At 36.1% G+C, this 16,543-nt stretch overlaps 1 protein-coding gene across 1 annotated transcript in view; it reads left to right on the top strand.

Annotated features, from left to right (window-relative positions):
- The window catches only part of camk4 (calcium/calmodulin-dependent protein kinase IV), a 46,748-nt gene extending 30,205 nt beyond the window's left edge, over window positions 1–16,543 (top strand). The window contains exons 7-12 of the mRNA XM_051110479.1: window positions 6,834–6,924; window positions 9,622–9,696; window positions 9,863–9,938; window positions 10,865–10,991; window positions 13,600–13,752; window positions 15,125–16,543. Coding sequence (XP_050966436.1) covers window positions 6,834–6,924; window positions 9,622–9,696; window positions 9,863–9,938; window positions 10,865–10,991; window positions 13,600–13,752; window positions 15,125–15,289 — 687 coding nt within the window. The 3' untranslated portion in view covers window positions 15,290–16,543. The remainder of the gene's footprint in view (window positions 1–6,833; window positions 6,925–9,621; window positions 9,697–9,862; window positions 9,939–10,864; window positions 10,992–13,599; window positions 13,753–15,124) is intronic.

The raw sequence follows: 16,543 nt of genomic DNA, 5'->3' as shown, positions 1-16,543 counted from the left end.
ATAAAATTGTAAATTGAAAAATTAACTTAAAATCAACATGGGTTTGTGGCATCAACTCTGGGCAAAACAGAAAACTAACTACAAAGTTTTACATTTGTGACAGTAAAAAAGCATCTAGTGTAAACAGAATCACTTGTCTTTTGTCTACTTTACATGCAGCCCTTGCACAAAATAGGGCTAAGTCAGTTAAAATTAGCAGCAGAGAAAAAGACACATTTACACACAATTATTTTTTTGATAACTTACCTTAGTGTCTTTGTCCAGAGGTAAAAATGCAAACAGTCTCTGCTTCTTTTCCCAGTTTCAGCAAATTCTTCGCCAATTAGCTGGAGCCAACCGATGTCAGCACAAATTCAAAACATTGCTTGTTGCGCATGCTCTAACTGTCCTAATTTCTTCTTCTGTGGTTTTGTTGCACATTAGCAACACATTAGCAACACATTAGCGCACTGCTGCCTCTCACTGGTGTATTCATGTCATTGGTTTTGTTGTGACTACTTGAATATTTTAAGTAAGCCTTACTCAAAGCAGCAAGTAAACTGTTTTTTTCGCCTTGAAATTAGCTGTAACTTGATAAAACCTAGTAAGTAGTGCAACTAAGTAAAGATAACTGATTATATACAAGTAAGGTACACTATTGGATTTTACAGTGCAGGCTCTCGGGACTGCCCTAGGGGACAGAAACCCTCTCTTGACAGGACTTAGGAACAAAGTCTCTCTTTGGGCTTGACTTGGAAACAGGAGCCCTCTCTGGGTTTAACTTGGGAATAGGAGCCCCCTCTAAGCTGGATGTGGAAACAGGAGCCCTCTCTGGGCTTAACTTGGGAATAGGAGCCCCCTCTAAGCTGGACGTGGAAACCGGAGCCCTCTCTAGGCAAGACGTGGGAACCACAGCCCTCTGGGCTGGATGTGGAAACAGGGGTGACAGAAGGCTCCAAAGAGGGAGGGAGGACAGGGGGCAGGTCAGCATACCAGTCAATAAAGTCTCTTCCTGCTTTCCCTTTACCCAGATCCATAGACAGCTCACCCTTAGCCATGTTGCAGTAGGCGGAGCTCCACTCCGCGATCTCACTGGGCACGGCTTTCTCTCTTGTGGCAAGCGTAGTTGCCGGCTCTCTAACCTGGTCTGACGGCACACGCAGCTCTGACTCCATGACAATCCTCAGCTCCGTTGCTCCTTGCGGCGATGGCTTGTCAGTCGCAAGGGGGGGCCGATGGCTCATCCTCATCGGTGGGCTCAGCCTGATACTCCGCACTGTGGGGAGGTGGTGGGCTGGGCACTGGGTCGGGAGTGTCCACTCCACAAAGGTGGCAAAATTTGCTCGAGGACCATCCTCGGACGACGGCGCTCTGCACACGGGGTTCAAACTGGTGTCGTAGAACACACAGAGCGTGTTGTCCGGGTAGCTGGTGAGACTCATGAGGAGCAGGAACAGTCTGTTATAGCCCTCGAGCGTTTTTTTCCCCTTGCTCCAGCGGGAGGAGGAGGCATTCAGGGTGGGCAAGGGGATCCATAGGGAACAACGGAAACAAAAAACACTAAATAAAATATCTAAACAAACATGGGGGGGGGGGGAACATGCAGTAGTACTGTTTGTTGGTTGGGTCTTCTGTCGTGAACTGTGCTGGGAGGAACAATGGAGACGTGGATAAGCGAAAAGTCTTTAATAAATCCAAAAGTGCAGGGTAAATCCATACAGGAAACAGGAGCAGACACACAACTTGGTAGACCCGACAAAGACAGAACTCACAGACTGGAACTTAAATACACGGGCTAATGGGGAGAACACAGGTGCACAGAATGACACATATCAGACTAAACGAGAACAGGAACATGACCATATACACAGGAACAGAAACAGGGGTGAAAACACAACAAAACAGGTCCACATTCCTGACAGGGGCTGCCATAACATGTTTTCATGGCTATAAACATATATAAACTACCAAAAAATTAATTACTAAACAGGTTACGTAAAATATAATGAATATATAGACTAATTTTTAGCAAAATTTTTAGCTCTTCTCTAGACGTAATTTCTCTAGCGAACAAATGAGCTGTGGACACTGAATTATTTGCCTGAAGTAAATATACCTTTAAACACTGATTGAGTAATTACATAAGCCATGAAATGTTCATTCATGTTTATTTCGTGCTATAACTAGTAGTAAGGAAGAAGGGATGATCGTGTTCACTCGCAATCTGTGCTGCCGATTGAACTGAGGCACCTACAGTTATGTCACACCACATCAAAGAGCCTCAAAACTGCATTTATTATTTGAATTTCCTGAAAAAGTGATGAAATTTGAAAGAGTTTGAAAGACTTTTTTATAGAAAGTAATCACATATAAAACTAGAGTGTCATTTGCAGCGCTTCATGGGAGTGGGTAGAAGCTGAAGGTTTGATTTGCTCTGATTGCAGGATAATCTCTGTAGAATTATCAGTAATGTAGGCTTTCAGCTGGAATTCAGCTTTTTTCCAAAAGTTGAAATATTGTGGGCTGATGGCTTTAACAAAAGCATGTAGCATCCACTTACAACCTCGCAGCTCACAGTAGGTGTGTCTCAATGGTTTATATTTTACTGTGAGGAAAATGAATGGGATTTTTACTCCAGAATCAGACTGTTGTGCTCAACACTCTTAAAAATAAAGGTTCCAAAAGGGTGTTTTTGCAGTGATGGCATAGAAGAACCATTTATGGATCCCCAAGGAGCATTTCAGTGAACAGTTCTTAAAAGAACCCTGTTAAAAAAAATTATATTTTAAAAAATTAAAGAACCTTTTTTGGCTATAAAGAAACTTTGTGAAAGGTTCCATGGATGTTCATGGTTCCTCATGGAACCATTGATGCCAATAAAGAACCTTTATTTTTAAGAGCATATAGCATGTAGCCATACAGTTGCTTGCTTGTTCTGCATGGTTACTAGGAGATTGCTTACTGTCCAAGTCAAAATTGCTTTAATAATTATGTCTGACTAAGAGTAATAGTGATACTTGCCTTAGCAAACAGAAATAAATTTTATGGTGTTAAAAACATCATACACATCTTCCTCAGGTTAGTTCTCTATCACGTTCATCAGTTCACACGGTAGCACGTTAGATAGTGACCATGTGCCGTTTCTCTGTAACCAGGCAGACTTATGGCCCGTGCTACTCTGTTTAATGAGTTTCCGTGGTAACACTCACCAAGGCACTGGCAAGTGTGTCGGGCTGATTATAAACACAGATCTGTTGTGAACGATGGATGTTGGTCTAATTAGTGGTGTTTGCTAAGGCAAGCGTCACTTTCAGCATTGCTCATACTGAAAAATAGCGATTTGAACAAAGTTTTAAACTCTGGTGCAACTAGTCGATTGTTTTATGGACATGAAATGACCTCACCCACCTAGCAACAACCTAGAAATACCTAGCAATTTAATAGTGCTAAAAAGATTGTATAGAATACCTTAGTAGACTTTAGCACAATCACCCACAATCATCATGCCAAATTATTTGAAAGTATTTTGGGCATATTTGCTCAAATGATGCCTTAAGGGATGGTTCCCTCAAATGTTTCCTTCGTGTTGTTCCAAACCTGTGTGAGTTTCTTTCTTCTATATTTTGAAGAATCTGGGTAACCAAACAGTTGCTGGTCCCCACTGACTCCCCATAGTAGGGGAAAAAGTACAATGGAAGTCAAAGGGAACCAGAAACTGTCTGGTTACTCACATTCTTCAAAAAATCTTCTTGTGTTGTTCAGCAAAAGAAAGAAATGCATACAGGTTTGGAACAAAATGAGGGTGAGTAAATGATGGCAGAATTTTCATTTTTGGTTAAACTATTCCTTAAGCAGTAAAACAGCAGTTTTTTTTTTTTTTTTTTTGATAAGAGATTTGCATTGTTTTGTGTGAGATATGGATATTGTTGGAGTGCTCCCTGTTATACTTAGACATTTGAAATTTAGAGGTTTTACCAAGTAAAATTAATTAGACTTTCAAATCAGGGTATCTAAACTAGATTTGCATTTTCGGAAGTAAATAGCAGTGCTTGTAAAGCAACAAAAATAGCATTTAAGGTTGAGGAGAAGTTCAGGTTTTGGCCTTCATAACTAAGTATAATGACGTATTAAGTATGTTAAAAAGTAGTACGTGTTTTTCTGCATAGTCATCAGTAAAGCTGATTCTACACTTTCAGAGAATGTGTATTCTGTAGCAATTACCTTTTTATTTCTTTTTATTTCCTTTCTGTGCCACCAATCATATTTCTGATATGCAAATGGTACTCATGGCATAGGAACAATATTCATCAAAAACTGCTAGTAAATTTCTTATGTAAATACAAAAAATCTGCACCGTATTGATGACACAAACATTAAATTAAATTAAACATGAAATGAAGAAGATTGTATTGGTAACACTTCATTTTAAGGACCAATTCTCACTATTAACTAGTTGCTTATTAGCATGCATATTTGCTGTTTATTAGTAGTCATAAAGCATTATTTTACATTACCATATTCGAGATCCCTTAATTCTACCCCATACCCAAACGTAACAATTACCTTAAGAACTAAAATAAGCAGCAAATTAGAAGTTTATTGTGGGAAAACTCTTAGTTAATAATGAATTGTGTTTCCTAATCTGTGTTACCCTTGTATTTGTCTTTTAAAAATCATATTGTCTTGTAAAATGTACAAACGTACAGTAAGCTTTGTTTTTTTTGTTTTTTTTTTAATCAAAAATCATTTTAACAGTTTACAAAAAAGAAGACAAATATCATATACTATTAATAATAATGTAATATTAATATTAAATATTATATAATATTAAATGTACATGAGTGTCATCATGACTGTAAGTGGTACACATTTTAACATTTTATAAAAAAAATTATTATTTAAGTTTTCTAACCCTTTAATGCATACATTATTTATATATTAAATGTATTTACCGTAATAATTTTGCCGTGTTGTTGTAAAAACAATGACAAAGAGGACAGATATACGGAATTATGGATAAGGGTGTGTGTGTGTGTGTGTGTGTGTGTATATATATATATATATATATAGTTGCAATTGAAATTATTCAACCCCTCTGACATGTTGATGAATGATGCAAAAGAAAATCATGTTGGCTCTAAACATTCATGTTCAAAATTATTCAGCCCTCAAAAGTAAGAGATTTAGTGCAGAAGCTTTTTTTCTTTAAAACCACCAATAAACTCTGCTTGGAAGTGCTTAGAAGCTTCTGTCACCTCTCTACTGTAATCTTGGCCCATTCCTCGCATGGAAAAGCTTTCAGATCACTGCTAATCGTTTGTTTTCACATTGCCACTGCTTTTTTCAAATTCAAAATATTTTCTGTGAGAATTAAATCTGGAGACTGAACAGGCCACTCAAGAACATCAAGAATCTATGACTGATTTCTGAAGCAAGCATAAGTAGATTTGGTTGTATACTTTGGGATAATTGTCCTGCAGGAAAATCCATTGGTCGTTAGCTTCAGTCATTGCACCAAAGGCATCACAATTCCTGCCAAAATGACCTGATACTTCAAAGAATCCATGATATCCTTCATACGGTCATGTTTTCCATGGCCATGGCCATGTTTGACCATGGAGATGGTGTTCTTCTGCTTAATAAGCTTTTCCTTTTTTTGCACCAGACGTACCACTGATCCATAGGTCCAAAAAGTTCCAGGTTGGTCACATCACTCCATAAAACTTTCTTCCAAAACTCCACAGGTCTACCCACATGAATTTTAGCATCTTCAAGTCAGCCTTTTTGTTTATCTTGGTCAAGAGTGGTTTTGCACAAGAAGCCTCAACATGAAGGCCATACTTGTCTAGTGTTCTTCTCATACACTGTATTGAAATGTTTTTCCTCTTTTCGTCGGGTCATCTTTAAGTCTTTGCTGTACATGCAGATTTTTCTCAGTTGCTCTAATCAAACATTTTATGGCTGCAAGCTGTGTCTCTTGGAACTTTTAATGTCTTAGAAATCTTCATGTAGCCTTAGACTTTCTAATATAATAAAACTATTTGTTCTTTATAGCTTTTTGTAGGAGCTTGACTTTACCATATTTGCTACTCAATTTCAGCACATGCATGGGCTAAATGTACGTATGTGTAATAGCCCAAGCTAATTCTGTTTTTTTTTTTTTTTTTTTTTTTTTTTTAAATAGAGTTTCTAAAGGCTTAATTGTGTTACAATTTTGTTCCCTACCATAAAAATAATGATTTAAACAGCTAACCCTAGCCCTAACCCTATACCTCAAAAACATTACGTTCTATATTGACATTATCACTTTTAATATGGCAGTAAACTGTTGTAGATGCAAATTTTATAAAGTCCTGAATCTTCAGAAAAGCTAGTATTTGTAAATTATTGCAGTCTTTAGGGGGTTGAATAATTTTGATTCAATTGTATATATATATATATCTATACATATATACATATATATACATATTCCATGCTTTACAATCAACAATTAAAAATAAATACATCAAAAACAGGGCAAATACAATATATACATATAACATATATACATATAACATATCAAAAAATTATATCATGTTTGAGGAATATTAATACAGTGCTGCCTTGTAAGCTCTGTAAAATGAAAATGGCTTGGTCCTTTACTTCATTTTGCTCATTATCAGGCCCAGATCAATTTCTTTACTAACCACAGAGGAGATTCCCATATGAATTTGAAAACTATAACTATTATTACACACATAATGGTGCAAGCAACACGTGTTAATTAGTGTCACTATATTGTACAATCACACATGCCTGTGTACACCTCAGATTAATCAGAGGCAACCCCCCTGTGTCTACATGTCTGTTTGCAGTACCTGCATGAGAATGGTGTAGTGCACAGAGACCTGAAACCTGAGAACCTGCTGTACGCCACCTCAGCGCCAGATGCGCCGCTCAAAATAGGTAAGGCTGGCTTTTCATTTGCCTGATAGGAGAACTGCAGCTTAGCTAAATGTATATTGTTTGCGAAATAACTTGCAAACAAGCAACATGATCCTGTTATACAATAGAGGATCATTCACTTTCAACTTTAAAGGAAGGATAATAATAATATATCATGATTTAAAAAAAACAATAAAAACACTAAAACAATGTTTTATTTTAACCTTATACTTCATTTTAATTTAAATCAGCATAAAACAATTCATTGTACATTTCTGCTGTAAAATATGATCTGCCCTCGACATGTCATGAGATATACCTCAATAGACTTCCATTGAAGAAGGGACTAATCATATCTGGGGCCCATAATATCTTAAGCAAACACCTAGCAACCACCCAGAACAGCCCATCAGCTGCTTAGCGTTGCTCTACTACCTACCAATGTTGGGGAGTAACTAATTCAACACGTTCTCACTCCCAACTTGTCACATATTGACACTTGGTAAGGACTCTTTGGCGTTGCTTTTTGACGTTCAAGGTACCCCTTTAGTGTCACTTTTAGACGTGCAGGGTCTTCCATTGATTTCAGTTGTTTGTCTTAATTTAATGGTTTGCATGCATTTGTAAAAATATTAATAATTTTATATAAATGTATTCTTTCATTGGAGCACCTAAACCCACCCTTACCCTAAACTGAACAATATAAAACACGTAACAGACAAATATAATTACAGTCACAGGTATTTATTAACTGACCATAAACAAGCAATATAAAAACATTACAAACAAGTTGTGTTGCATTCCGAGTCTTCTGAAGCCATACTATATCTTAATGCGAAGAAGAAAGTAAAACATAAGGTTTTATTGGCTAAAAATGATTCTGCTCCGTTAACACGTTCACATCTCATTCAGAAAGATAGTCCCGAATCATGACGCAATCGGTCACGAAACACACGAGAGCCAATGGCATGTCACAACCAAGGCTGAGGTAATGCTTCCTCTGGCGGGCGGCCTTTTTTGAATTTATTTACGCACAAACAGACTGAGCTTTACAGTGGACGGAGACGGGTCGCATCTATTCCTCTCACAAATCAGTCGTTTTGCCTCGGAAGACTTGGAATATTCTTTTTGAATAAATTATGACTGTAGCTGTATCTGCCGGTTATATCTTGTGTTTTATTGACAAATGGTAGGTTTAGGGGCAGGGGTTGGGTTACATGCTCGTAAATGTGTAAATAATAAAAAGTGAAACTTGTTTACATTTAAAAAATCACACCCCAACATATATGTTAGGCAATATTATTATCCAATGTATAATTTAATCATGACAATAAAATTCCCAGTGCCTTTTGCATCAGCATCATGACACCAAGGGTTTCTTATTTAAAGAAATGAAGGACCCTATATGTCAAAAAGTGACGCCAAAGGGTCCTGAACAAGTGTCAATATGTGATGAGTTAGGAGTGAGAACATGTTGACTGATATGTAATGGAATTACATAATTTAATTACAAAATAAATGTAACTGTAATTAGTTACAGTTACTGAGAAAAAATGTGTAATTAAATTACAGTTACTTTTGAAAATGTTAATGATTACAAAGGGGGTTACATCTGAATTTTTCCACAAACAACCACATACAGATTTAATTGACTTCTTTCCAGAATATATATGAAGATAGAACCTTATAATTCTAAGGCGACGACATGCTTACGCTTACCTGTTTTATTTCCTATTTGGGTTTATGCATATACTTTATTTTTTAAGATTAATAGTTTCTTTTCCCAAGGCATTGTTAGATGCCAGGGGTTCCTGCCATATTTATGCAAATATTTGATTTCAAAACCAGTATCATAGCTATTAAACTATTTCTTGTTATAATTTTAAATTTGTATTTAACCTCAGAGTGATCTCAAAGTAAATAAGAGATGTTAAGTCTAAATTTGTTTGGCTGTGCTTTAAATTAAATTATTACATGGCTCTGTGGAATGATTGATTCTGATTGGTCAGTCATGACATTCCAAGATATGTTATTCCCCGATAACAAATGGTAAAAGCCAATAACTCAGACTCATTCAGGCAACTTAAGTTGGTGCTATACGCTTGATAGCTTTTCTTGGTGGAAGCTTTGCGTTTGGTTAGCTAACAAAATATTAAAACTCAATTCAGTATTATGTGTAGGATTTCTTAATTCTGTCAACTTGCCACTTGCTAGCAACTGATTTCTTCATGGAAGCTTTGCGTTCAAATATTTCAACTCGGACCAGTGTTTTGTGTCTAATTATTTACTTTTGTGGCAAGCAGCTGTGTAATAAGTCGGATAATGTACATCCAGCCAGTTGATATTGCAAAATAAAGATGAATATTATCCCTTACTTGTTATAATCTTAATTCAAGTGATAAATGATTTTTAAAATCTGATAGTAATCAGTGTTGAGTGCTACTGTAAGGTTAACTCTGCCTGGTTTAAATGTTTCAAAATGATTAACAGTTGAAAATATTAGAAATTTTGAAAAGTAATCAAATGTAATAAGGTACATTACTTTTAGAAAGTAACTGAAAAGTTACACTAGTTATTACATTTTAAATAGAGTAACTTAAAGTAATCTGTAACCTATTACATTTCCAAAGTAACCTTCCCAACACTGCTACCTACCTAAGTTTTGTGTTAGCAAGCATCTTCTCAGAAAATGTAAAAACTGTTGATTTATCTTTACAGCGGATTTTGGTTTGTCGAAAATTGTAGACGATCAGGTTACAATGAAGACTGTGTGTGGGACTCCCGGCTATTGTGGTGAGTTCATTAAAGAGGAGTTTTTTTAACAGAGCACCATCTGTGGCCATCAGTTGCACAAAGAGAATTACAGAACAGATGTAGTCTTTTTACAGCATCAGTGCAGCAGAGTGTCACCTCCCCCCTTTATTCTTTTCTTCTGATGTTCTGTCTTTCTCTCCCTCAGCTCCTGAGATTTTGCGGGGATGTGCCTATGGCCCTGAGGTTGACATGTGGTCTGTGGGAGTTATCACGTACATTTTGTGAGTGACACAACATACTTGTCTAAAGTTATTCTTTCACAAGAATGCTGTGCTTAGTCATTCAATCTCTCTGTCGTATCAAACGCGAATCGCTGGTTTTGTCTCAGATCAGCCTCACTGCTGAAAAGTGTGAAGCACGTTTTGAACTTTTGGGTGTAATTCCAGGAACTGGATGTAGTTTTTTTTTTTTTTTTCACGAAAACGAAGATTCTAAGAAAGTCTGACAAAAAACTAAACTAAAACTCTACTCAAAAATCCCATTTCACTCATTTGTAAGTGACTGACTGAAATTTAGGTTGTTATTTGCTGAATGTCTGTATTTTTACACTTTTCAGACAACAGATGATATGATGATAATAATCAGATGATTAGACGATAATAATCACAATATTAGAATGAAATCTGAAGGAATATGTGACACTAAAGACTGCAGTAATGGCTACTGAAATTCAGCTTTGCATCACAGGAATAATGGGCATTTTAAAATTAATTAAAACAGAAAACAGATCTTTTAAATTGTAGTAATATTTTACAATATTATTGTTTTCACTGTATTATTGATCAAATAAATACAGCCTCAGTGAGACTTTTTTCGAAACATTAAACATTTAAATAATCTTAAAACCAAAGTCGCACAAATTAAAAACAGAAAATGTCTCAGTGATAATGTAAAATCTTTACTATTAAGAGCACACGGTCATAATATGCAAACACTTGTCTTGTAGGTGATTAATAGCTATTAATAAGTAATTTTCTCAATATGTGAAATATTTAGCATTATTGTATATAATATAATAATAATAGTTTAGTTTTTTTCTGCATGTATTTACTTTGTAATTTGTATTGGCTTTGGAAATTAGTTTAATGTCAATTTATAGAGGTGAACTTGCTATTAAAACTGTTTTTGTTTTCTGTTCTCTGTACAGGTTATGTGGTTTTGAGCCCTTTTTTGATGACAGAGGAGACCAGTACATGTTTAAACGTATTCTGAACTGTGAATATGAATTTGTCTCCCCCTGGTGGGACAATGTGTCTCTCAATGCCAAGGACCTTGTGAGTAAATCTCTGTATACATATATAAATTCCCTATTAACCCCTGTGAAATCCTGAAGTATACAAACACACACACACACACACACACACACACAGAGAGAGAGTTTACTATGTGGTTTATGGGAACTATATGCGTAATGGTTTTTATACTGTGCAAACTGTATTTTCTATCCCCTTTCTCTAAACCTACACCTAACCCTACCACTAACGTCAAATTTTCTGCATTTTTAGATTTTCAAAAACAAAACAAAAAACAAACAACCACAACAACAACAAAAAAACACAGTTTAGTATGTTTTTTAAGACATTTCATTTACAAGGACACAGGAGGTGTCCTCATTAACCATGTTTACGTTGTAATATCCGTGTCATTATACACATTTGTCCCCAAAAACATATATACCAGAACACACACAGAAGAACCTTTTTTGATGCGTTTTAAGTCATTTTGTTATCTGCTGTATGTTATGTTTAGTACTTTAAAATAGTTCAAATGAGTTCAGATGATCTGCGTTCACTGCTGTAAAATAAATGCTCACCTGTGAGCTCACATCAGTTCAGTTCTATTTCAGTACACCAAGTCGCTACATTGCTTGGCAACAGTAAACTGCCTACAGTTATGCTAATGAACTACATAACTTTGTGGAGGAATTATTTAGAGGTGTGTGTGTGTGTGTGTGTGTGTGTGTGTATATATATATATATATATATATACAGTGGGTACGGAAAGTATTCAGACCCCCTTAAATTTTTCACTCTTTGTTATATTGCAGCCATTTGCTAAAATCTTTTAAGTTCATTTTTTTTCCCTCATTAATGTACACACAGCACCCCATATTGACAGAAAAACACAGAATTGTTGACATTTTTGCAGATTTATTAAAAAAGAAAAACTGAAATATCACATGGTCCTAAGTATTCAGACCCTTTGCTGTGACACTCATATATTTAACTCAGGTGCTGTCCATTTCTTCTGATCATCCTTGAGATGGTTCTACACCTTCATTTGAGTCCAGCTGTGTTTGATTATACTGATTGGACTTGATTAGGAAAGCCACACACCTGTCTATATAAGACCTTACAGCTCACAGTGCATGTCAGAGCAAATGAGAATCATGAGGTCAAAGGAACTGCCTGAAGAGCTCGGAGACAGAATTGTGGCAAGGCACAGATCTGGCCAAGGTTACAAAAAAATTTCTGCTGCACTTAAGGTTCCTAAGGGCACAGTGGCCTCCATAATCCTTAAATGGAAGACCCTTCCTAGAGCTGGTCGTCCGGCCAAACTGAGCTATCGGGGGAGAAGAGCCTTGGTGAGAGAGCTAAAGAAGAACTCAAAGATCACTGTGGCATCTCTGGAGAGACCTAAAAATGGCTGTCCACCAGCGTTTACCATCCAACCTGACAGAACTGAAGAGGATCTGCAAGAGGAATGGCAGAGGATCCCCAAATCGGGGTTTGAAAAACTTGTTGCATCTTTCCCAAAAAGACTCATGGCTGTATTAGATCAAAAGGGTGCTTCTACTAAATACTGAGCAAAGGGTCTGAATACTTAGGACCATGTGATATTTCAGTTTTTCTTTTTTAATAAATCTGACAAAATGTCAACAATTCTGTGTTTTTCTGTCAATATGGGGTGCTGTGTGTACATTATTGAGGAAAAAAATGAACTTAAATGATTTTAGCAAATGGCTGGAATATAACAAAGAGTGAAAAATTTAAGGGGGTCTGAATACTTTCCGTACCCACTGTATATACACAATTCAACATTGCTTTATATTTTATATTTTATATTCTACTACTGGCTGTGCCTAACAACACCCCTTAGCCAAAGTAAAATAACTCACATATAGATATTGCTATATTATTCTTAAATGTTGCATTTTTAAGAATTTTGGGTTCTACAAAGAACCTTTCAGTAAACACCATTTTCTTTTCTTTTTTCTTTTTATTTATTTTATTTTCTTTTTATTTTTTATTTTATGTTTGTCTTTTTTTTTTTTTTTTGGCAATGGAAAGGTTCCATGGATAGAAAGGTTCTGGATCAGAAACATCTCTGCCTGTCAGTCATTTTCCATGTTCAGGAATGCTAATGTTGTATATTTGTGACCTTGGACCACAAAACCAGTCATAAGTAGCACCGGTATATTTGTAGCAATAGCCAACAATACATTGTATGGGACAAAATGATCGATTTTTCTTTTATTCCAAAAATCATTAGGATATTAAGTAAAGATCGTATTCCATGAAGATATTTTTTAAGAAATTTACTACCGTAAATATGTCAAAGCTTAATTTTTGATTAGTAATATGCATTGCTAAGAACTTCATCTGGACAACTTTAAAGGCACATTCTTAATTTTTAGATTTTTTTGCACCCTTAGATTCCAGATTTTCAGTTGTACCTCGAACAAATATTGCCCTATCCTAACAAACCATACATCAATGGGATGCTTATTTATTTTTAGTTTAGTTTAGTTTTTTAGTTTTCAGATCATATATAAATCTCAGTTTCAAAAAAATGACCCTTATGACTGGTTTTAAGGTCCAGGGTCACATTTGTTGTACAATTGTAAGCTGAAAGTGTTACTTGTCTTTCTTTGCTCCACAGGTGAAGAAACTGATTGTCCAGGATCCAAAGAAACGGCTGACGACACAGCAGGCACTGCAGCACCCCTGGGTGACTGGAAAGGCTGTTAACTTCACCCATATGGATACAGCTCAGAAGAAACTCCTGGAGTTCAATGCTCGAAGAAAACTCAAGGTATGAGGCTTTTGGCTAAATGGAATATTTTCATGAAGGTTTTAGACCTACTGTATTATATTTGATACACGCATTTCAAAATATGTTCATTAAACATGCATAAAAACCTCAGTGTGTTGCTCTGGGTAAGAAAAATCCCATAGACTTATACTGAAAAGAGACCAGAATATCATAGAAATAAGCATATTTCATTTGGGCCAGTAAGCAACCACTTAGCAACTACCTGGAATACCCAGGTTGCCACATAGCAACATACTAAAAACCTAAAGCACCACTCACACATCTTTAGAAAATGTTAAAATGAGTTATTTTTATTCCTTGTGGCTTAGAAATAACTCACTTGTCCTTAAAGCAAGGGTTCTAAACTCAGGCCCTCGAGGTCCACTTTCCTGCAGAGTTCGCCTTCAACCTTGATGAAACTCACCTCCCAGTAACTTTCTAGTAATCCTGAAGACCTTGATTAGCTTGTTCAAGTGTGTTTGACTGGGGTTGAAGCTAAACTCTGCAGGAAAGTGTCTTTGCAGAATAGAGAACCCCTGCCTTAAAGGAATAGTTCACCCAAAAAATATAGTTTGCTGAAAATGGATTGCTCTGGCCATCCAAGTAGATTAGTTTGTTTCTTCATTAGAACAGATTTGGAGAAATTTAGCATTACATCACTTGCTCACCAATGGATAAAGAATGGGTGCCGTCGGAGCATCTGATAAAAACATCACAATAATCCACAAGTAATACAATCCATAAATGAATTGGGAAGTGAAATTAAGATGTTTTCAACTACAAATCATTGTTTCCGGCTAAAATACTGAGTCCTCTATCCATAATTATGCTTCTCCAGTCTTAATCAGGTGAGAAATATGCACAGAATAAGCACCATTTACAAGCTAAAACACTCCAAACAGTTCTAAACATGTCAATGGACACTGATGTGCGTGGACAACAGGGGATAGACTTTTTCACTGGAGGAAGGATTGTTATAGATTATGGAGTCATATGTTTATCAGAAGCCAGGTTTTAAAATTAAACGCCTTCATAATGGATTTATTTCTCACAAACACAGCTTTTTTTCTTCTCAAGACATTAATTGATGTACTGGAGTCATTTGGATTACTTGTGGATTATTTAGATGTTTTTTATCAGCTGTTTGGACTTTCATTGTGACGGCACCCATTCACTGCAGAGGGTCATTGGTGAGCAAGTAATTTTTTTCGATGGAGAAACAGACTCATCTACATCTTGGAAAGTCTGAGGATTAGTACGTTTTCATCAAAACCAAACATTAACAAATAATAATCAGTACAGCAAAATGTGCTTGAATATAAAAGTTAACAAATTCTAAACAATGGACACCCCTGTGTTTATGTTTCCACAGGCAGCGGTCAAAGCGGTGGTAGCTTCATCTCGACTGGGCAGCGCAGGAAGCCACGGCAACCCAGACAGCAACAAAACCGACAGCAGCCCCTCCTCTATCAAAGAGAAGACAGCAGAGGATCAGCCAGACACTGAACAGCCTCAGATTCAGAATGAAGGCTCTTAGATCTCCGCAGAGCCTCACTGGAACTCAGACTTCTTCCCTTCATGAAAGGAACGTTGCTTTTTGCAGTGGGCCTCATAAAGGACAGAACTGATGGGCTTGTTTGGTTCTTCTGCATGCAGACTTGTTTGTCTATAGAAACGTCCCACATTGTGACATACCATGCCAACATCTGATAAGTCCGTAGCTTCGGATTTTGTACAGTGAATGAACATCATTGGATGGTAATGAGAAGAACCAAATGTCTTCAGGTGATCATTACATCTGTGGCAGTTAATATTTATGTTATCATGCTTTTTTGTTTTTAGATAATTGCCAAATTATCATAGTGCTTTCAAGGACATATTTTGCTTTTTAGCTGTATAAATCACATTTGTGCTGCTTTTTACTGAAATCATTTTATTCGCTAAGGTTTTTTTTACATAATATCCACTGGTATGAAAATGATGTGGACATTGAACTAAACCTTTACATAAGCTTCAACTGAGAATGCCTTATCATATACCATGTTTTTATACTTCATGAGTCAAAATTAACATTTTAGAAATACTACTTAACAATTTGTTTTAAACTTAGAGAACAAGCATATTGTGCTTTGTTCAAACAGAGATGTGGTAATTTCTTCTTTCATCTCATTCTGTGTTGAGAACGGGATATTAGGCCTATCTAACACACAAAAAGTGCAATGAAAAACACTCCCTTGTGCCAAAATGTTTTTCATTTGAAGCAGACTTTTCTCATATGAAGGTCTGCTAATTTAGGAATTTCCCTTTAAATTAATTCACAACTATCAGGTTTTTATCTAAAAATATAATATAATTCATCTCAAAATTCAGTGCTTTACCAAGAAGTCTGTGATTTAAACACACATAGAAGAAGATGGAGCAGTTTTTTTGAACCTATTTAATATTCTCTAAAGCATGCTTGTAATGTATGGTATGGGGGAATGCTGTTTGATAATCTGATAATCACTTATAAGGAATGTAATGTGGATATACAGGGGTTCATGTTTTGCATGTAGGAATGTTTATCTTAACTGCTGCAATTGTCTTTTTAAATGCACTGTATTTTACAGATAAATCTCGCTGTCTAATTAACAGTATGATATTGGAGGCCATTTGAAGGTCACTTTGTACATGACACTTTGTACATGAGTGTCAACTTTGTTTATCTGCCTGTTTCTATGTCTAAGGACTCAAAAATGCCAATATGATAGCACTGAATATTACTTGCAGAAATAAAGAATGCAAAAAATCA

This window comes from Labeo rohita, chromosome 5 (assembly GCF_022985175.1).
Source record: "Labeo rohita strain BAU-BD-2019 chromosome 5, IGBB_LRoh.1.0, whole genome shotgun sequence".
NCBI classification, from domain to species: Eukaryota; Metazoa; Chordata; class Actinopteri; order Cypriniformes; family Cyprinidae; genus Labeo; species Labeo rohita.
The sequence above is the reverse complement of the archived record's forward strand: the minus strand, read 5'-3'. Positions and strand labels throughout refer to the sequence as shown.